We start from the raw sequence: 21,886 nt of genomic DNA on the forward strand, positions 1-21,886 counted from the left end.
CCATTTCAACTTTGTTGATATATCTAAATGGTTCTTTACCTCGAAAAAGTTGAAAACAATAAACTGTAAAATTTGCCATTCAAAGCAAAAAGAAAAACGAAGGTGCGCAATAAACCCCAGCACTGCTTGCTTTTGAACAAATAGCTGACAAAGTATTTTTACAAATCAAGGTTTTCCGTGTGAAATGATCTTATTCATACAAAATATACTAATTCAAAACAATGATGATTGTGCAAATTCCTTAAATTTGGCTGAACCTTTTACTGAAGTAATGTAGCGTAACAGATAATTCTCATTCTCATCGTGAAGTTGTCCCTAAAAACTGAACATTCGTCAAGATAGTCTCCTTTTTTCAGTTTTTATTTTCAACATTTATCCAAACAACTTTCAAAGTTTTAAATCCTTCATTTTCTCCGCATACTTTCCTGAATTGATCAAGCTGAGGCACGCAATTCACATTACTGATTGTGAGCTTGTGTCTAAAAAAAAAAGTCTGCATGGCCAAACTACGTCTTCAAATGTATGTTTTCATAATTTCTTCGACTCGACAATTGAGAAAAGTAAGAAGCAAGTCTAAATTACCACCTGGAAACTAAAGTTTGATAGAAAATTTTTATTATCGATTGATAGATTGGTTCCAAAGATTTGGTGATTCAAATCGTAGCCTAGAGTTAGTTCAATTGCAAATTTTTGAAAACAAACCGTCCAAATTGCTCTTTTCTTGTCAAAAATCTTTGCTCTGAAAGCTTTCAAAATTAGTTTGAAGCTAAGCCGAAAAACTGCGTTTAAAGTGCACCTTCGCAGCTTAATTTTATTAGGGTTTAAGTTGATCTAGTTTACGATTCTACCTTTGAAATGTGTACGCTTGATTTCAATCCATACACTTATCCACTTTACCGCCGCCTGGTTAGCTCAATTGGGAGAGCGCCGGACTGCTGTGCGGGAGGTCGAGAGTTCAATACCGGCCGGACCAACACTCGGGGTCTTAAAATTAACTGAGAAGAATATGCTTCCTTTCTTTAACATCAAGAAATGGTTAGATATTCTAGTCTTCTCGGATAGGGACGAATAAATGGAGGTCCCGTCTCCTGCAGGGTTGGGGTAGGAGACGTTAATTTCCCACGCACGAGATTACTGTGTGATGGATGTCCTCCCTGGGGTGGGTTGGGTGGGTAGTTACAGGGCCGTTCTGAAAACCACTTCTGTGAGAACGCACCCTGTCTAAAGATTATTATCTATCTATCTATCCATTCCCACTTTAGCTTCAATCCAGTCACGTGTCCGTTTTCCAATTTGATTCCAATAAAGTCACATGTCCATTTTCTACTTTGATTTCAGTCCATTTTCCAGTTTGATTTCAACCACTCACTTCCCGTTGTTTCCGTACAGCCACTTGTGCAATTGCCAGATTTAACTTGAAGTGACAATCGAAGAAACTTTGCATAGAATCCTAGCAGGAAAGGAAATAGAACAGCTTGTTAGATTTACCTTCCAAGACCAGAAATAATATCAAAGCTAGTTTCCATCGTAATGAAAATATAGAAACCTTGATTAACCCCTGAAATATCAACGAATAAAGAGTACATTAAGAAAAGTTTGCAACTTTTGATAATTACGCGTCCAATGTTGATAAACGAATACGTTGGAGCATTAAGAAAACCTGCGTTTGCTTTAAAGATCTTTAATTTAGACAAATCCTGTAAACTCGTAACAACAGTAGAGAACTTTTGCAAAAAAAATAAATGTGAGCAGTGACCTGAGCTATAGGAAGTCCGAAGGAAAAATAAATTGAAACTAAGTTTTTCTTTTTTAAATCGGAACCTTCCCTTGCACAAACAACCTTTCAAAATATGCTGGGCGCTGATGCAGTTTATATCAGAGATGATTCCGGGAGAGTGTACCCCTTATCTCTGTAAGGACATACTCCTTACATAAAGTAGGAACCAAACAAAAGTATAAATTTAAACCATAAAAACATACATAACTTTTTCACCGCGCATGTCTCAAATATGAACCGTTTGGTGAGTGTTCAAATAAACCCTCTCCATGGAAAGCCGAAATACTTGCTCAATTGTCAAAATTTGGTGTCTTCAACTACATAGTTGTATCAATTCTTTAATAGGTTATAAAACATAAATGCGACAACATACCTGACCAAGAAGGAGCCCTGCTACTTTCTTCTCCGCTTCATGTCGTGAAAGCGTTTGCTTTCGTCCCTAAATCCACGTTTAGCACTTTTCTTCCAAACGAAGAGACTCATAGCTTCTCGTAGACTGGTCTCTGCCTGGTTCATATTCAGCAACAGCCAAACGTTCGGCGGGTTTTCAACGAACGACGCCATATTTTCCAACTCTTCGTAAACGTAATGGGAGCAAATGCATACTAAATGAACAAAGAGAGAAAATCATTTGCAATTCTGATAAAATAGGCAACTCTGCGCGAGGTCAATTCCCCATTTCAAAAACGAGTGGGGGAGTGGGTCGAGTTCACCGCGCAAGTTTGTCTGGAATCGTTACTTGGGACACGAATCTTTTGTTTACTATTAGAATAAAGGCTGATAGTTTCTAAAGAAACTGTTTGGGGCTGCGTCGGTGGGGGTAACGAAATAATTTGAATATATCAACAAAGTTGAAATGGTAAATTGGCCACCGTTACGATTATAAAAGCTGACGTTTCGAGCGTTAGCCCTTCGTCGGAGCGAATAGAGGAATTGTGAATATTCACGCGCGGCGAATTTGACCCACTCCCCCACTCGTTTTCGAAATGGGGAATAGCGGACCAATACAGGACGGAGAGAGGAAGGGGGGGAGGGGGTGGGTGGGGCTTTAATTAGAAATCCGACAAAAAAGAAAGAAGAAGAAAGAATTAAACGAATTCATTCGATTTTGTTTCACTTTAAAACTTAAGCTTGAATGAATTCAATTTGATTTTGAGGCATTGGCAAAATAAATGAGATAAATCGGAGGCAGCTGAGTGTCATAAAATGAAAGGGCCAATATGACTGGGTCGATGTGAGCGACCACGAAGTAATTTATTTTAAGAATCGCGACAGTGTATGTTATGCTTGTAATACTTTTATAATTAAACTCGGTTAGGCAATTCTCAGAAACGTGTAGAGGCCTTCTTAAGAGGAGAATTAATAAAACAAAGTTGGGAGTACATACCGCGCACAAGTAGATTTCTGTCAGCTTAAATCGCCAGCTTGTTGTATGATTCCAGTTGCACCTGTAATGTGGCTTCTGTTACAAATAAAGACGAAAACCTTTCACAGTCAACAGTTTCTAAGTCAAGTGAAATGATAATTTTCCAAATAGATAATAAGACTGACTGAGTATTGAACCACAGAATAGAATATTTTTACTCCTCGCCAAAAAGGGACAGAGTTAGAATGACAATGAAGGGCGCGATCCTTCTGAAGTAGCTAAAGAAACCAGGTGTTCATAATCACAAGCTTACTGTTGCGTTTTATGATCCAAGAAAGGAAAATGTCAGAACATCACACTTTCATGTTTGAATTTTATTAATTTTTTGGTCAGGAGAAACTGTATAAAATTGCACATGTAGGCATTTCTACCTTGTGGACAGAATTTAAATACTTTAAAATAATAATGAAGAACTTGCACCTCTCTAAAATTGTCCAAACACGAAAATTAATCTAATAAAACAGCTTTTTTTTGTGATGGAGATTTACATTATGGTTAGAAATGAATATTCCTATCGTTTCCTCCTCTTAATTCTCACTTTTCTTTTTTTCACTTTGAAGTTCCCATAATAGAATTACGTACTTGAAGAGTTTCTCAAATACCTCTACCATCAGAACTGGCAGTGTCAGAAACCCTTACAGCTCCATGTATGCATGACTACTTTCTTTCTCAAAGATATAACCAAAGTTCATCTCACAAGAGAGTTTATAGAGTCCAAGCATGAAGGAATGTTTTTCACACCAATGATATTGCCATTTTAAATTTGATTGCATTGTTGCCTGGCAACATGTCTGGTCCTTAAGACAGCATTGATATCCCCCTTCGCATCATTTAACTGAATGATGCAGTTGTTAACTAAAGCCTGGATTCAAATGAGGTTCCTGCTTGATGCCCAATTCCAATCCATGGCATGATAAAGTTGATGCCTGAATAACCTCTTGTTTTCCACCCACAAATTATTTGTTAGATCACTTTGAACGAGGTGACACACAATCTGCAAACCATGCCACACAATCTGCAAACCATGCCTCACAATCGGTTGTGTCACCTTGAATCTTTACTAACATGTGTTATGACAGAGAAGTCTCAGACTAATAAGGATCATCATTTTTGCCCAGGTTCTCCATCTCATGTTGAAGTTCTTGAAGCAAAAGCTCAGCATGTTGATTGTTTTTTGCTGCCTCCTTATAAAGCTGTCTGGATTTCTCCCAGTTTTTCTCAACACCATATCCAAAGTAGTACATGTTTCCAAGATTGATCTATAACAGAAAACAAAAAACAAACAAATCAGTGCACTTCTTTGTAAAGAAGGAACAACTCAAAAAGTCATTCAACATATTTCTACATTCGTGAAGACATCATGGCTTATGGTTTAGTGCCCTTGGTCGGACAAAATACCAAAACTAAACTAACTAGTATCGGGATCCCTCAGAAGGGCTCTAAACATAAACTAAGCTCAAGACTCTTTAGAATGGTTCTTCAGTTTAATCATAATGATTTCAGCTAGTTTGACTGTTTAATAATAATTTAATAAAAATTTATTTCTTATAGAGCGCTATTTACAATAACAGATCAATAGCGCTTTACAACTAATATCTCTAAATATTAAAATCTCATCTAATTAAAAATAATAATAATAATAATAAAATAATAATAATTACATATTACAGTTAAATTGGCTATATAGGATTCATAATTTAACTACTATTAAAAGGTCTGCCTAAAAAGAAAAGTCTTAATTGAATTCTTAAAAATTTCTACAGATCGAATATTGCATAATTGCAATGGTAGCTCATTCCATAGATGTGGTGCAGCTGCCTTAAATGCACGTTTACCCAGAGTTGCCAGCATTTTGCCTCTAGGTGGCTCTAATAAAATACCTGAGTTAGATCTAAGATTGTACAAGGACTTGCGTTTGATAACTGAAAGATTGCTAATATATGCGGGTGCGAGGCCATGGATGGCTTTAAAAGTTAATAATAGGATCTTAAAGTGTATACGTGCTAGTACTGGTAACCAGTGTAACTCATAGAGTGCTGGAGTAATATGAGAATACTTCCCGATATCCATAATAAGTCTGGCGACAGCATTTTGCACACATTGTAACTTAGCTCTTTGGGAAGGCCATACAATAAAGCATTACAGTAATCTAACCTACTCGTGATGAATGCGTGTACCAGAGTGAGTAAGCTGTCTCTCGATAAATACTTCTTAATGCATCTAATATTATGCAAGTAGAAAAAACCCGCCTTACATACATTAGTAATATCGTGGCGCATATTCAGCTTTGGATCAAGCCAGCTCCCAAGGTTCTTAACTTGGTGGCTAGATTTTATCTCTGAACCACCTACTTTAATATTCATAGTCTGCAATTTGTTGAGTTGCTGGTGTGTTCCAATAATAATAAACTCAGTCTTGTCGTTATTAAGAAGGAGTCTATCATGGATCACCCAGCGCCTGATCTTCTCGATACAACATTCCATTGCACAGATTGCATCTTCCTGGGATGTGTTACTGATAGGTTTGAAACTCAGATAAATCTGTGTGTCATCGGCATAGCAATGCATGTGTGGAAGTTGATCTGTTTTTACCAGTTTGACCAATTCACCTAGTTTATATGTTTTGCCCTCAACTGCAAGTTGCTACTTAACAATACAGTTGTGTGATACTTAACATATTTATGTTCGAGCCTTCATGCTGTACTTCTCCCAGACAGAAAAAAAAAAAAAATTCAACAGATTAAACTGTTTCTAGGTGATCTTTAAACTAAGTGATTATTGATGCATCATCATACCTGAGCAAACACATGTCCTTGCTGAGCAGCAAGATCAAAGTAATAAGCAGCTTTTTTCATGTTGTTCTCAACTCCTTTTCCAGCAAAATAGTTCACTCCAACATTGTACTGGGCTGTTAGGTGACCTAGCGAGCAGACAATTTATACCAAATGTCATCACTCTTTCCTCTCCTTGTGGAGAATAAAGCCTTAGCAGATGAAGTAGAGTACATAGAAGCCCCATCCATAAGGTGAAAAAGCTATGTAAATGCATTCATTAAACAATCATTGATTGACTAACTGACTGACTGACTGACCGACTGACTGACTGACCGACGGATGGATGGATGGATGGATGGATGGATGGATGGATGGATGATCGAATTGTTTATTGATCAGACAGACTTCTGGACTGACTAGTTGAATAACCCACAAACTGGCCCATAAATTGGCTAAAATGATTACTTACTAAATTGATTTACAAATGGCTAACAGATGGATGGGCTGACTTATTGCCTATAGAGATCAACTGGTTGACTGAAAAAACTGACAAACGGACTCAATGACTCCCTGATTCCCTGACTTACTGACTTACTGACTGACTGACCATTGCAAAGGATTCATCAAAGGATTGACAAACAGACTGTGAGGCACCAAACATACCAAAAATAACATGGTTGCATTACACTAAATATGTTTTTGCCACAGCAGTAAACTGTTACCTGCAGTATTAAAGCATAATGACATATGTACCTTGGTCAGCTGCTGCTTTGTAGCACTTGAATGACTTTTGAAAATTCTTTTCTACACCAGTGCCTTGACTGTAAAATGCACCAAGCGACATGAGAGCTGGCACATCACCTAAATGAAAGTGGACCACTTTATAGTTTCAAAATTAGGGAAGCATTTCACATGACGATAACTTTAATATCAAAACACTGAAGATACAACCCAGGTGTCTCTCTCAAACAGATTTACACTTTTCTACAGTAATAACATTACTTGGAAGGGTTTGATCTAAAAAAATCTTTCCTACCCTCCAAGGCTTACTTGCATCTTCCCCTATTTTGGCCTTACTCTATACTCCTCCTTGAATGAGAAACAGGTAAGGCCTTATCACTTTTAACCCTAACATCAGTATGCATATTCTCCATACTTCTCTCTATACATTTCTCAAGGTGCTGACAAGAGAATTTATTGAACAATCATGACTGTCTTTTGTATGCGATCAACTCTATTACTCTTGTGACCTTTATATTTGATTCAAGGATAATCTCTTGTTTAAAGATTTCACATATATCTGTACACCAGTTCATTTTCTTGTAGCTTTTCTTATACCAAATGCCTTTAACATTATAAACCATCCCATAAAATTGTCAATTATAATAATAATAATAATAATAATAATAATAATAATCAACTTTATTTAAAGAGGGTAAAACACATAACAGTATAAAACTGACAAACCAGTGGCCCTCTTAAAATATATTACAAATAATTATTAAAAAAGATTAAAAACTAATTAATTATGGAAAAAGATCAAGAGCTAAAAATCTAAAATTACAAAGTTTATAAAAACTATAAGATAAAATGTTCTAATCGTTTATAACTATTCTTAAAAAAATCTAACATGGCCTTCTTAAAACATTTGATAGTAAGTTTCATTCATATGTCCAGTGGTAAGGTATTCCAGAGGCGTTGATCAGCTTCTCTCCACAACAAGCCCAGTAATTCCTGATGTTCGTCCCTCACTGGCGAAGAAGACCATGACTTTGAATCACTGGGGGGTGGGATGGGTGCAGAGATGACTGATAAGTCCAATCTTCGCACGGAAGTGTCTGACGCAATGCGGGCAGGGGATGCTGGGGACTGGACCAGGTCGAGGGTTTGAATTCCTTTCCTTTCCTTTCTTCTCTGGCGACTCTGATCTTTCTTACGAATGCAGTTGACCTCGAATGCCAGCACTCCCGCTCTCACAAATAAACCATCATAACATCATAACCCATCCCATAAAATTGTCAATTGATCGGCTTCTCTCCACAACAAGCCCAGTAATTCATAATTGGTATAAAAACCGACCTTTCTCAGCAGCTTTTGTAAAGAACTTGGCTGCCTTTGTTAGATCCACCTTTCCTATCTCTCCAGTGGTGTACAAGTTTCCTTTATAGAAAAAAATCAAAGTGATATAAATTTACTCTTGTGTAGAATAAGCTTTAACTACTTTTGCTATCAAAGTCAGTGATCTCGTAAACTTGTTTCTTGTTTCCCAAACTCTTAGGGTAAGGATTTTCAATAAGGCAGATGTGCCATAAGGCAAAACCCAAACATGTAAGTATTCAGAAATTTCTAGAATGCTTAGTCACGCTGACGTGCATGCATGAGACTTCTATGGAACTTTCTAGAACTTTTTTCTTTTTTTTAAGCTTTGTTGTTATAATGTAATACTATTACAACAGTTATGTTGTCAGCTTCTGGAATGTTCCAGAATACTTTGTAAATGTATGGAATTGGTTATGTAGTAGAAGTAGTTACTGTTGTTGAGAATGACTGACTGTGTGGAAATTTATACAAAGAGAGAGAACTGTTGTGGAAGATTGTTAACTTCAAGGAACTTTGGAGAAAACTGTGAGTTCGTGCAGTGGCAAGCTAAGATATAGTTTAAGTAAGTATAGTATGTTAATGAGGATTGTTACAGTATTCTCAAATGGAGTTGCTCCCAAGTTAGAATACTACTCTTAATTTAATAATTAAATGTAGTTGAGTCTATAGGATTGCAGTGTTTTACTGTCAGTTGAACTATACCCTAAAAGTGGCAATAAGTATTTAACAGGCAGCAGTATGTAGCACCAGAGACTCGCTTTCAATGATACCCCTACTTGGGATTGTACACTGGTGGCATGAAGGAGGGAAGGGGGAGAAAAGGAGGGAAGGGGAAGAAAAGGAGGGAAGGGGGAGAAAAGGAGGGAAGGGGAAGAAAAGGAGGGAAGGAGAAGAAAAGGAGGGAAGGGGAAGAAAAGGAGGGAAGGAGAAGAAAAGGAGGGAAGGGGAAGAAAAGGAGGGAAGGAGAAGAAAAGGAGGGAAGGAGAAGAAAAGGAGGGAAGGGGAAGAAAAGGAGGGAAGGGGGAGAAAAGGAGGGAAGGGGAAGAAAAGGAGGGAAGGAGAAGAAAAGGAGGGAAGGGGGAGAGAAGGGGGGAAGGGGAAGAAAAGGAGGGAAGGGGAAGAAAAGGAGGGAAGGAGAAGAAAAGGAGGGAAGGGGAAGAAAAGGAGGGAAGGGGAGAAAAGGAGGGAAGGGGAGAAAAGGAGGGAAGGGGGAGAAAAGGAGGGAAGGGGGAGAAAAGGAGGGAAGGAGAAAAAAGGAGGGAAGGGGGAGAAAAGGAGGGAAGGGGAAGAAAAGGAGGGAAGGGGGAGAAAAGGAGGGAAGGGGAAGAAAAGGAGGGAAGGGGAAGAAAAGGAGGGAAGGGGGAGAAAAGGAGGGAAGGGGGAGAAAACGACAGAAGCTGAAAAGATGGGAAGGGAACTACACTGAAATCTGGTCTATAATTACAAGTAGAAAATACTGAAATACAGAATCCAGCTTAATACCCAATAAGCCCAGAGCTTAATCTAGTTCTGGGAATAATTTAAGTTTTGCTCCAACATGTACCTGTGGTCATTTATGTACATACCAATCATAGTGTTAGCCTCCCTCACACCTTTCTTTGCACTGGCCTGAAAATAAGAAGAGGATTAACACAGCACATGTGTCAAGCTTACTTATTCTCAACTACAGCCAAATATCTTTAAAAAACATTTTTCCAAGCAGAGAACTTCAATCCTTTCCGATCCTAAAAACAGGCAAAATCACATAATTTTCACAGGTAAGCCGAGGGTGCCACTGAATGGAACAAACTGTTAACTAAAGACTTGAGGGTTCAAAATACTTGTTAAGTCTGTAAATAATACAGTTTCATACTATTCTTTGTAAAACTTTCTAAATTTCTAAATTTGAGAACTGACCAGAAAATTTAAAATGGTGAACACAAACTGTCACTCTACACAATCACATTTATCAACAAAACATTAAAATTTTAGAGCAAGAAAATTAAAATAGTACCTCATAAAGCTCAAGGGCCATCTGTAAATCTTTTTTCATTCCAATTCCATTGTGGTAAAAATGTGCCAGAGCAAACTAAAACAAAAGATAAGCAATTTCATGGTTTGTCAGAACTGAGCATCTGTCCTCATGACTCAAAAAAAAAAAAAAAACTGTGCATGGGATGAATACTTCTCCACATGTGTGTGTTGGAAAGGGAGAGGAGCAAAGTAGGAAAGTAGCATTAAGCCATAGAGCAGAATTTTTTCCAGGGTTTATAACATGATAAAGCCACACGGGATGCTTGGATAACATGAGGAAAACTTATAAATCAAAAGCTGAAGGGGAGTGATTTATAAGCTTTTCAAGTTTTCTCCCAAGTGGCTTAATTATGCTATAGAGCCTGCAAAAAATAAGTTATTGCTTTTATGACATAACTAGTTACATGCAGGCTCTAAAGAGTTTCCTTCCTTTTCCTTTTTTCTTTTTCTATGATCTGATTAGGCATTCACTTGGAAACTATGTTCACTATGTTATAAAAGCTAAAAAACCGTCATTAATGGATTCTGGAAACCTCCCTAAGACCTCCTACACTCCATTACTGTACTCAACTTTACCAAGATTTAATTAAGCCATGATCCATAAGAAGCCAGTATATGCAGTAGCACCTGAGCAAATGGATGACCTTGGTCTGCAAGCTCTGAGAAAAGCTTTCCAGCCTCAATGGGATCTCTTTCTACTCCACCCTCTCCTGAGGAAATGCAGATAAAAAATTTAAAGCACAAATAAAACAAACTGAAATGAGGAGAGATCTGGTAGAAGGAAATGAGAAAAAGTCAGATGTGATAAGATAGGATGGGATGGGATAGAATGGAATGAAATAAAAAGAAATGAATGACACAAAATGAAGCATGGGGAAAGAGAGCAATCATTCTATGCTGCCTTATAAGGCCTATCTGAACATCATGCAAAATCATGTCTCGATTTCTTGAAAAAATCCTTCTTGAGCATAGCAAATATACTGTATTAATATTCAGAGGAGTGTCATCATGAACCTGTTTCCAGGAGTTTTGCATAGCTGTACATTCCATCTGGATTTCCAGCCATTGCAGAAAATCTGAACAGTGGAGCGGCCAATTCAACTGCATCCTTTCCAACTGTAAACAAGGTAAATAAGACATTTACCTGTACTATTTGTTTAAACTGAAAGTACAACTGCCTACAAATCGCTTTTAGCCTCTGGGGAATTGGTAGATTGTGACATTAAAATCTCCAATACTCTACACAGATGAAGTACAATGGATTAATATGAGATTCCCAAGCTAAAATTCTATCATGATAGCAAATATTAAAAAGTTAAAAAATTTTTAAGTCACACCTGATTCTTGAGCTTCAAAGATAAGTGTTGCCAGTCTGTAAACATCCTCTGAAGATACTGATGTAGTAAAAGTTAGAATTGCAAGATAATTTAAAATTAAAAAATTCATTCAAAGTCTACACTAAAATGATCTGCTAATTTCCCATAAAAAGAAAACAAGATGACATGCTTGGCCTTGCTCTAGGTATTATTTGTTATCAGTGGCTAGTTCATAGAACATAAAGCATTAACTGTTACTTATTATCTTGATCATACCTTAATAATTAAAAAAAATAAATTCCATGTTCCAGTGCTTATGTTCAAAAGTAGATCATAAAAGACATCAAAATGTGATAAGAGCAAAAAATGGCACATGAGGCACAGCCAAGTGTATCACTGATTTTCTTCCCACATTTTGACACTTTCTGTGATCTTTTACTATATAGATAGCCTGTTTGCAGGCAGGAGTTTGTGTTTTCAAGCATGAGATTCAGGGCAGGGAATATTTGGTTGCCATGTTGGACAAGTGACAAAGTGAGGGCCGGAGAGGGAGAGAGAGACTCCCCTACCCCTTCCTCCCCTACCCCTTTCCTTTGTCACTCCTCCCAAATCTACCACCTGTCCAATATGGCAACTGAGTATTTCCCATACTGGATCTCACACTTGAAAACACAAACTACTGTCTGAAAGCATGCTACTGCATAGACCCACAGCAACATGGAATCTATTTGTTTTACATGATAAAATAGCAAAATGTTGTTGATGGTGAGATCATCTATGCATCTGTCTTCTTATGGCTTACAAGCAAGAACCAATCAAAAAGCGTACATAACTCAGCTTATCACATGATACTCAGATAGATACTCACGGTTCCTATATGTATAGAATATTTTATTATAATATGAATTTTTTAACAATAAACATTAGGTTTAAAAAAAACCTAACAATGAAGAAGACATACATTCAGCTGCTTTTCTTGTGACAGATACAGATAACACTTCCCCTTTCCAATGCTTGATCAAAGCTTCAAGAACTTTCAAATGTGTTGCCAAGGAATTTTGATTAAAGGATTCTTGTAGTTTGTCTTTTATTAGATCTGAAAGGCTTTCAAATGCTGCAAGAGACCAAAGAAGCATTTAGGTAAACCTAAAACCTTTATAATGGAACTTAAAATAGTAATCACCAGCTCTTGAAAACATTAAGGGTTTTAACAGTTTTTATAGGCTTATAGGGATAATCTGATAGGTTAATTTTTTTTCAAATATGTACAAGAATGGAGACAGGAATTCAACAGAAATGCACTCCAATAAAAAGGTACACTAGACAACTGCAGTTATTTTTTTTTATATGCAGTTGATTGGTGGCACTACATGTGTTACAAAGAAACCACCAAAACAGCGATAAAATGACCGTTAACAATGTTGACCGTTACTTTTCATGTTCAGAGTGAATATTTAATGAGGCCTGTCAACAGATCAGTTCATATAGGCGTGTGTGTGTAGATATAGTGATGTGATGATTACATGTGCAAATGTGAGGTGCTAATTGTGCAACGGCAACAAAGTGGCTACGGAAGCAAGGTAAGGAGACTTCACATGTTCTATACTCACTTCAATTTTAATTTTTTTTTTTTTTTTAATTTTTCCTTTTTTAACGGCCCATGCAGTACTCTTAGCCCACCTGTGTTTATAATTATATATGATTGTTTAACTTGGAAGCAAGCACCCAAAACTAGTCTAGATCAAGCTAACTCAAAGTTTTATTGAACCAGTTTTATGAAGAAACCCAATTATTGTCCACTGGACTTGACCCCATCGCATCTGAACTCACCTCCCCCACACCTACTGGGGTATAGGGTAGACTGAGAAGTGGTTAAGCATGGAAATGAGAGGAAATGGCAACTTACCTCCTCTTACAAAACATTTACGTTGTATAACATATAAGGACAGCCGGATTTGTTACTTACTTATTTGTGGATTACCATCTGGGGTGACGGAAGAAGATGTAAAAAATCTCTTCTTCTGCGATCCCAGAAGAGGGGTTTCATGGTCTCCAAATGTATTTTTCAACATGGGTGAAATGCCACTTTCTGTCGCTAGGAAAATTAAACTATATCTGTGGGAGAAGAATACACATTGCATCCGCATTGAAAAATGAATTCCGTCCGCAACTACAGGCCGACAAGCCAGAGGAACTCTAAAACAACGCAGGGCCGCCATCTTTGCGGCCATGTTGGATGTCTCACGAGCCCGCAGTCACACAGAGGAAATCTATGGACTTCTTAGTTTAGGGGATTCCGGTGGGGAGAAATGAGACAGGGTGAATTTCTGAAATGAAGATCAGAGCTTGAATGATAAAGGGTAAATTAAATTGCTCTTTTGTATTTTCTAAACAATTCAAAATAAATTGTTTTACCCTTCATGAGAATTATTTTACGTTTCGCAGAAATCGAAAAAAAAAGCTTCCTTTTTACCCTCCCCTCCCTAACCGAATCAATTTGTTTTGCGTGCGGCTATTTGAAATTTGTTATACGGCTTGGTTATAAAGCACAATGGCGGGTTTACCTTTCCAATTTAATCAGAAGATTTGGCTTCCATGATGAGTTAAACCAGTCTCGAAGACAACTCTTCCTCCCTGGATATTAACTAAGCCAGTATTTTATGGACAAGGGGTTTTGAAGGACTGGCTTCATCCTCCCCTTGACAGTCATCAGTGGCATGGACAACAACAACAATATCCCTCATGGATCGATTTCTTGGGACAACGAAGATTCCTTTAATCCGATAAATCGGCCAAGGGAGACTACAAGACACCCTTCATTGAGAGCTCAGCAGACAACAAGCGGCAATGGCTTGAGATTTTCTCTACGAGGTCCGCATTTTCCTCCACCCCAACAAAGAGTTCATGGTGTTGGAATTTCCAGAAATTCAGAATTAACAAATCGGTTACCCAGTGGTGGAACGCCACAATCAAACTTCCAACAATCGAGCAGTTCAAGTTCACCGCCGTTTGAAAGATACTTTTCATTACGAGCTTCACAAAGCGCATCGCATATACAAATGCACACTCTATTACAAGAATCACAGACTTCAAACAATCAAAACATGAGTACGAGCTTTCAAGGCCAAGCTCTTTCCACAATATACTCGAATCCTATACCAGGCTCAAGTTCTGGTAACCCTGCAGTAACATCAATGGCACAGCAACCCAATTTCTCATCCACAAGTGGTTCTATGGAACATTCTCACAATTTTAATATAGAGGTGTCTCGAGGACTTAATGGTAGGGGGTAAGTGTATGATATGTTGTTGTAGTTACACTAATAATAAAAACTATAAAAAAATTCTCCAACATGATTGACTCTCACCAGCACGATCTGAGCACTAATACGACATTGTACATGTCATGCTTTAAATTGGACAGTATAATAGTACAGTTGACACATCATGCCTGTTTAAGTGGAAAATAAACATGACTGAACTTCAGAATACCCAGCCACTTATTTACATGTCATTAAATAGGAATAGCATCTATTGTGTTATGCCTCATTCTTCAAAGCCTCCCGACACATGTAAATGAGGTGGACGGGTATTCTGAAGTTGCTCCATAAACATCATGTGTGCACCTTGTTGTGCATCTGGCTGAGGTAACTGTTGTTGTTTTTTTTATGAAAAAGTATAACTGATGTCTAGTTTCCTTCTCAAATTTTGTCATAGTTTTGATTAATTGGTAACAGGACTTCATGTTGTCCAATTCTGTCTATAATCTTACTTGTGATTAACAAATTGAACTTGCACTTTTTTGTTGTCCAGTATTGTTGGTCACTCATGTGATTACCGAAGGAGACACCACACAGTCCCATTACCACTATAAACATAGTATAATTGAGTGCCAAACAATTAATAATAATAATAATAATAATAATAATAATAATAATAATAATAATAATATCAATTTCTATAGCACATTTCCATGCAATGTTGTAATGCACTTTACAACACTGTGCGGGGGACTTTTTCCAGACTGCCAGCGGCAGTTTACAATTAATAAAGAAGAAATTTTACAGATGCCCCCTCCCCCCAATTCCTAATAAACAGGCCAGACAACCTCATAGTAATCTCGTGAAGTGGGTTCTTTAACGTCCCCTGCTTAACCAAATTAACTGACAGATGCATTTATACTAAACAATTAATATAAATGACCACTTAGAAATAAAAGTAAATAACACTTTAACACCTTGACCCTAAGACTGATTAGCATGTAATTTCTCTTTACAATGTTACCCCTAAATCAAACATTCAAGTCACAAGAATAAATGAAATAATCACCAGTTAAAAAAGCTCTTGATTGTTGACTCCTTGTCAGCACCTTAAGAAATGTATATAGAAGAGTATAGGGAATATGCATACTGATGTTAGGGCATAAAGGGGTTAACCCTTACTATTTTCTTTATTGTGGCAGGAGAAATGACAACTTTCATGCCCACAAGGCAAAACGGAAAAGTACTTTATCAGCTGGTGATGATGGGTAAGAAATATTTTTAACTGTTATCTATTTATCTTTTTAAGCGGGTACATTCAGCACAATTTTTATATATTCATTTCTTTTGTTGTAGACAAGGGGAACCTTCAAGTAAACGGTATCTGTCAGAAAGAATGGCAGCAAGAATGCACAATTTAAGGATAAGCAGTGACCATAGTTACCCTGTAAATACTGTGCAAAGTGTGACAGCAAATCGAATGGTTGACACTACTAAAAGTCGAATTCACGAAGATGACGATGATGATAGTGATGACAATGAAGTAAAAAATACAGCCGCTACACAAAAGTGAGTTCAAATCTCTCTCTTTTTTTCAATCCCTTTATTCTTAGGATTCCTTAGAATCAAAAACTAAGATCACTAGAACAAAGGAAATGATCACCAACAAAAGAAGCCTTTGTTTTTTTTTTAACAAATTCTCTTTATCAGCACATTAAGAAATGTCCAGGTTTTTCCCTGTATCTTTTTCTCTTTAGAAAAATGCTTTGATCACCTGCATACCCATCACATTTGACTCAATGGTGGCCTCTATAACCATGTAAACTACAAAATACCATGGCTAATCTTTGAAAAGGCTGAATGTTTTTCCAAACTTTACAATATCTTAACAAAGGGGTTCGTCACATTTTTCAGCCATCAAGACAATTTGCCAAGGTTTGTTTTGTCAACACACATGAAGGATGCTATCATCAAACAAGAGTCAATCATTCCTGAAGCTATCTACAATCAGCTGTAAGTTCAATGTCTTTATTTCAGTCACAATGCCACTGATTTGTTTTTAAGCATAATTTTGGAGGAAAACTATCATGAGTCAACTCTTTTTAGGTCACTTCACATATTTATACTATGTACTTAGTGCTTGTCTGACATCAAATCTTTATTTCTTTTCTATTTTAATTCTGTAGAAGTAAGCCTTGTTTGGCAGTTGTTCCATGGAAAAGTCCTGATGATAGGTTGTCTTGTTCGACGGGGAGCAAGCAAGATGACCAGGTGAACAGAGATCGTATGCATAATTCTCCTTTCTGGCTGTCATACATTTCATGATTCTAAATTACTTTGGAGAATTTTGTGTCACATCAAAGAAACACCTTTCACTGAAAGTTTTTCACAATCTGTTTGCTGGATAATATATTGTTATGGTGAGAAGTTTCATTTAAATCACTTCAATGAGTAAAAATTAAACATTCAGTTCAAAGTCTTAGTTCTACAGTGAACAACTTGTTTTTGTTGTTTCTCTTATGGTGTGACAAGAGCTGTCTTGTCAAATGTGAATGCAAAAAGGTATGGTAGATTGACTTGGGTTAGTTATACAATTGTCAATAAAACATCTTCAATCATTGTTTGCAAATCAGTATGTTTCCTAAGCATGTGTTTTGATGCTCTTTGTATGTTAGGACAATAAGGTTGATCTGCCTAATAGCAACAGTAGCAGTGCAAGCAGCAGTCTGATCATGGAAATTATTCCTGAGAGAGACCCGCTTCAAGATAAAGGGTGAGTTTAAAAGGCACTAGTTTTTCTTTTTTGATCAAAATAAATATATAAATAAATAAAAAGAAACAAATGCCCGATTGAAATTTAAGATTTGACAAACCAAAGTTAGAACTAATCTGATAAAAATTGACAGTCAAAAGAACAAGATCAGTTGTGCCACTTTTTGCATTATCCATGAGGTATGATTGAAATATTACTTAATACAAATATTGAACGTGAACTGTTATTTAAAATAATATATATATCTTATTAGAGGTTTCAGTGTGTAGTATCACTGAGTATTTTTAATGAGTTGTGCCGTATTTTGACAAGCCTGTAGGGTGAGTCAAAATACAAACAAGTAAAAATACTTGAATCGCTACTACACAACAAACCGTCTAATAAGAGATTTATTATCCAACACACCAAATTGTTATTTCAGTGCAGGCGAATTTTCGTGGATATTTCTGGAGTACAAATATCACATGATATACCGGATGATATTTGTACTCATCTAACGCGTACTCTATGAAGCACAATTGGATAATAATTCTGATTATTCCTTGCAGGGTCTCTCATGTTGAAATTGTTGGTGAATGCAGTACTTTTAGTTTTGATGATGATGATGATGATATGGACCCATAAATAAAGACTTTATTTAATTTATGTGATCTGGAGATAATTTATTGGCTTGCTTGAAACAGTTTGTGAAAAGCAACAGATTGTGAATTTCAGTTGATTAGTTGTCAAATGAAAATATTTTCCTGGACTATTATATGCTTCTTGTACTTATTTACACTATTGAAACAGCATTAAAATATAATAAAAAAAAGTTATAGTTTACATAGCTCAAGTGATTCTTATTACTAGCTATTTAATTTGGATGATCTAGAAATAAAACAAATCATTAAAGTAACATTGATCCTTGGAATGTAAGTAAAATCTCATGTTTTAAACTCCATGAGTTATCCTTGTGAAGGATTGGGAAATTTTTTGAAAGAAGGAAAAGTTTAAGATATTTCCTGGCTTAGGATCCATTCGGGGAAAACCTGTAACCTCAGACATGGCAATGTTGCCTTCTGTTTGCAGCTCAAGGCAGAATATTTGAGACTTCTGAATTCACCCTACAGTTTTCCCCCTTATGCACCCCTAGCCATGAAATAGCATAAGTATATGTTCCAGTTGTTGACTTTGAGAAAACAAGCCTTGAGGGACAAAACTTTTTCCCCACTAAGGATGCCCAATGATTGGAAGATATTCTTAAGCTAGTCTGTTCTCTGAATCTTCCTCATGATCATTGTAGGGAGCACAAAGAAAGTAAAGAGCTGCCAGTGAAATGAAAAACACCACAAGTTTTGATGAAAAACATTCCTTATCATGCCAATTTACGCTACAGCAAAACGTAGAAGGCCAGATAGTAACTGAACTCTTATTCTTAGAATTGCCTTTGTAGGTCCAGAAAATTAATTCATTTTATTTTCAGTTCAGAGATCAATCAAGATAGAGTTTCAACCTCCGGCAGATAGGTTTGCCCTAAATGAATGTAGCTCAGGGATGTGGTCTAGCAGCGCCCGGTTGAACCTAGCACCTTACTTTTACTCTTGGGCGGCTCAGGAATCTTAGTTTTTGAATAAAAAGCATATGCTGGGTACCCTGGATTTCACAGTTTCAGACCACTGGGCTCCCTTCAATAATTCTTAGAGCACAGCCCTGTATTCAATCAGTAAGGAAAAGGTACTAGTTAGTCACTCGTGGGAATAAGGGTGGTTCTTAAGATATTGGGGTCACTTAATCAACACTTACCAGACATGTTATTAGATATTAACAATGATTCCAACTAAGTTCTACTTTGTCAATCGGTGCTTGAGACCAAACTAACCAAAAGTGAGAAAGAGTTAAAAATAATTTATGGCTTTTTCCCCTGTAATCTAGAGGTTTCAATCACTTTTTCTATGAGCAGCTACCAAGAGTGCAACAGGTCCCTCTGCCTGAAAATCTAAGGGTTCGTAGCGCAAAACCCAAACACAACTGCCTTGTTACAGGCTAAGGAGATGGAGGTAAGAGATCTTATGGGTTATGGTACACTGATGGTAAACCCCTGGTAATGAGACAATGTCCTGTAAGTGACTTCAACGACAGTGGTCACACTTCTTGAGGTTCACAAGCATCCAGGATAACAAAGCTAACCTTTAACATGTGGTAACACGTTTACATCCAAATTTGCAGTTAAAACTTTTAAATAACCTACAATAAATGACGTTTATAAGTCGATGGCTATAAAATTGTTGTTTGGTGTTACAAATAAAAAGTCTGTAGAGCCTTGCTCTGTCTCTATATAAAGGTAAACTCGGTTTACTGCGGTATGGCGTTGGCTTTCATTTCTCTTAAGCGGCTTGAAATCGGGATTCTCTCAAGTCTCGGGCTTTGAGTCGATCCCAAACTACTTCCAGAAGCAATGGTGCTTTGTGAAGACTGCAATGACTCATAACTAGTAGCGCTTCCTGCCGAACCAGTAGAACCAGTACTCGACTTTGCCGACAGAGTCGGATGACCTTCGCTTCGATAACCCTTGGTAGAAGCAACTTGCTTAAGAACTGTCACTAAAGAAGGCGGTGGAACATTAAGCTTGATCAAATCCAGCAATATCTTGAATACATCAGGATCCAGAGTGACTCCGCTCAAATTACACAATTCGAGAAGCTCTTCGTCCAGGCTTTTGGAGCTCGTCCGAGTCACAGAAACTTTGTAAATATCCGGCGAGGACTGCGATCTTGACATGTCTTTGAAAGCAGTGATGAGCGATGAGCTTCTTTTGTATGTATAATGCGCTTCTGTTCGTGTGATGATTCAATATCGGCTCGAACTCAAAGAAAAAATACCAACCACCTCAAAGTAAAGTAGTACCTTTCACGTAGGAGCCATTTTGAATTTTGAACATGATACTCGTTTCCAGTCTACGCTCAGTCGTTCAGCAGAATGACTTTGATGTATGTGAAAATGTATTGTCCCGACAAGACATGACCATTTGGTCGATATTCGTGCAGGTGATCCGATGATTGAAGGAAACTTTCTACAAAAATGACCGACCATCAACACCTTCAGTAAAAAGAAAACTTTGGGCACTTTTGCAGCTCAAAATGGCGCAATGATTTTAAAGTTCAAAGTTTCAACAACTCCCTTGACTTTTAAAAAGATTCTCGATAAAATTTGATACAAAATATTGATGTGTCATTTCTGAATCCACTACTTGAATATCCAAACAACCACTGTGTACCAAAATCAACCAAAATGACCCTGTAACCATGTAACGTCATAAAGAGGGCTCTCATGCTCGTGGGTGTGAAATACGATATCTAAGTCAAGCTAAAAAAAAATACACTGTCGCGAATAGCAACAGGAAGTAGGAAATAGGAAATAATTAGTGATACACCCGTCTCAATTCAAATGCCTTAATTTGTGTATCGCAAACGAATCTCGCATACAATCAGGTAGGTACCGCTACACAAAACCAAGAGATTTCTTGACAAAACTTAACCTCTTAATATTGTTGTATGACATTAGTGCATATATAGTGATGGGTATACTAGAACTAGATTCTCGTGCGAAATAACTGATATCCCCTTGTCAGTGCTCTTGAAAAAGCACTTCATTTTGGGATTTAAGTTGCGATTAACTTCATGGCTAAAACTTATGAGATCCTCCGGAGTCAGTCAGACGAGTATCTATAAAGATTTCATGATAACAACTCTTTCAACTCGCTTCTTTACAACTGTATAATGTGTTTGCAACAAAGCTGACAAAGTTGTAAGCAAAGAATTTGTACATAATAGAAGATAATATGTTTTCAATTTTTTTGTATAGTCTACTTTGTTTTGATAAACGATTTTTTATCCCCTTGTTCTCTTTTCTGATCTAAGGGTACTCCAATAGTAACCACAAATGGAGCAGTTAATATCGTTTTTGTGATCATTAAAAGTGTTAAATAATTCTCAATGTTGCCATTTTCTTTTGTATCGGGACTAGCCCACTCATTTCAACTAATGAATGACGCAGTTGTTGTTAGCCTCCTTTGCAGACGTTCTTTGTGTGTCGAATTAAAAATATCTCCCCCGACGAACGTCCGTCGGGGGAGATATTTTTAATTCGACACACAAAGAACGTCTGTAAAGGAGGCTATAAAGTTGTTGTGCCAAAGAGAGAAAAACCAACAAAACGTCACGCAATATATAGACAATGATCTTGTGAGATATTAAAGACTAAAATTAGAAAAAAATCATCAACAACAACGATTTTACGAACGGAATTAACTTTATCCTTGGTTACTGATCGAACACTTAGACCTTTGTTAAGAATAGTATAGATCAACAGAAGATAATAAAATTTATGGCTCAAAATTTTGAGAGTGATCGCTTATTGTCAGATAAAGGGTGTCTGTCTATTTTTAATATTATAATGATATGCTAACCTGCC

At 37.0% G+C, this 21,886-nt stretch overlaps 2 protein-coding genes across 2 annotated transcripts; one reads left to right on the forward strand and one right to left on the reverse strand.

Moving 5' to 3' along the window:
- Window positions 1-3,499: 3,499 nt before the first annotated feature.
- Window positions 3,500-13,647, reverse strand: LOC111322651 (uncharacterized). The gene is made up of 11 exons (XM_022925781.2): window positions 13,372-13,647; window positions 12,367-12,519; window positions 11,427-11,483; window positions 11,104-11,205; window positions 10,717-10,799; window positions 10,070-10,144; window positions 9,642-9,684; window positions 8,056-8,136; window positions 6,730-6,837; window positions 5,998-6,122; window positions 3,500-4,462 (listed from the first exon to the last, which is right to left on the reverse strand). The coding sequence occupies exons 1-11, from the start codon at window positions 13,634-13,636 to the stop codon at window positions 4,295-4,297; spliced, it is 1,260 nt and encodes a 419-aa protein (XP_022781516.2). The 5' UTR covers window positions 13,637-13,647; the 3' UTR covers window positions 3,500-4,294.
- A 252-nt stretch (window positions 13,648-13,899) lies between these two features.
- LOC111322670 (uncharacterized) lies at window positions 13,900-18,358 on the forward strand. Its single transcript, XM_022925808.2, has 7 exons — window positions 13,900-14,694; window positions 15,867-15,932; window positions 16,021-16,233; window positions 16,579-16,677; window positions 16,851-16,935; window positions 17,340-17,437; window positions 17,986-18,358. The coding sequence occupies exons 1-7, from the start codon at window positions 14,123-14,125 to the stop codon at window positions 18,059-18,061; spliced, it is 1,209 nt and encodes a 402-aa protein (XP_022781543.1). The 5' UTR covers window positions 13,900-14,122; the 3' UTR covers window positions 18,062-18,358.
- The last annotated feature ends 3,528 nt before the right edge of the window (window positions 18,359-21,886 follow it).

The sequence above is a fragment of the Stylophora pistillata genome, chromosome 13 (genome assembly GCF_964205215.1).
Source record: "Stylophora pistillata chromosome 13, jaStyPist1.2, whole genome shotgun sequence".
Classification (NCBI taxonomy): domain Eukaryota; kingdom Metazoa; phylum Cnidaria; class Anthozoa; order Scleractinia; family Pocilloporidae; genus Stylophora; species Stylophora pistillata.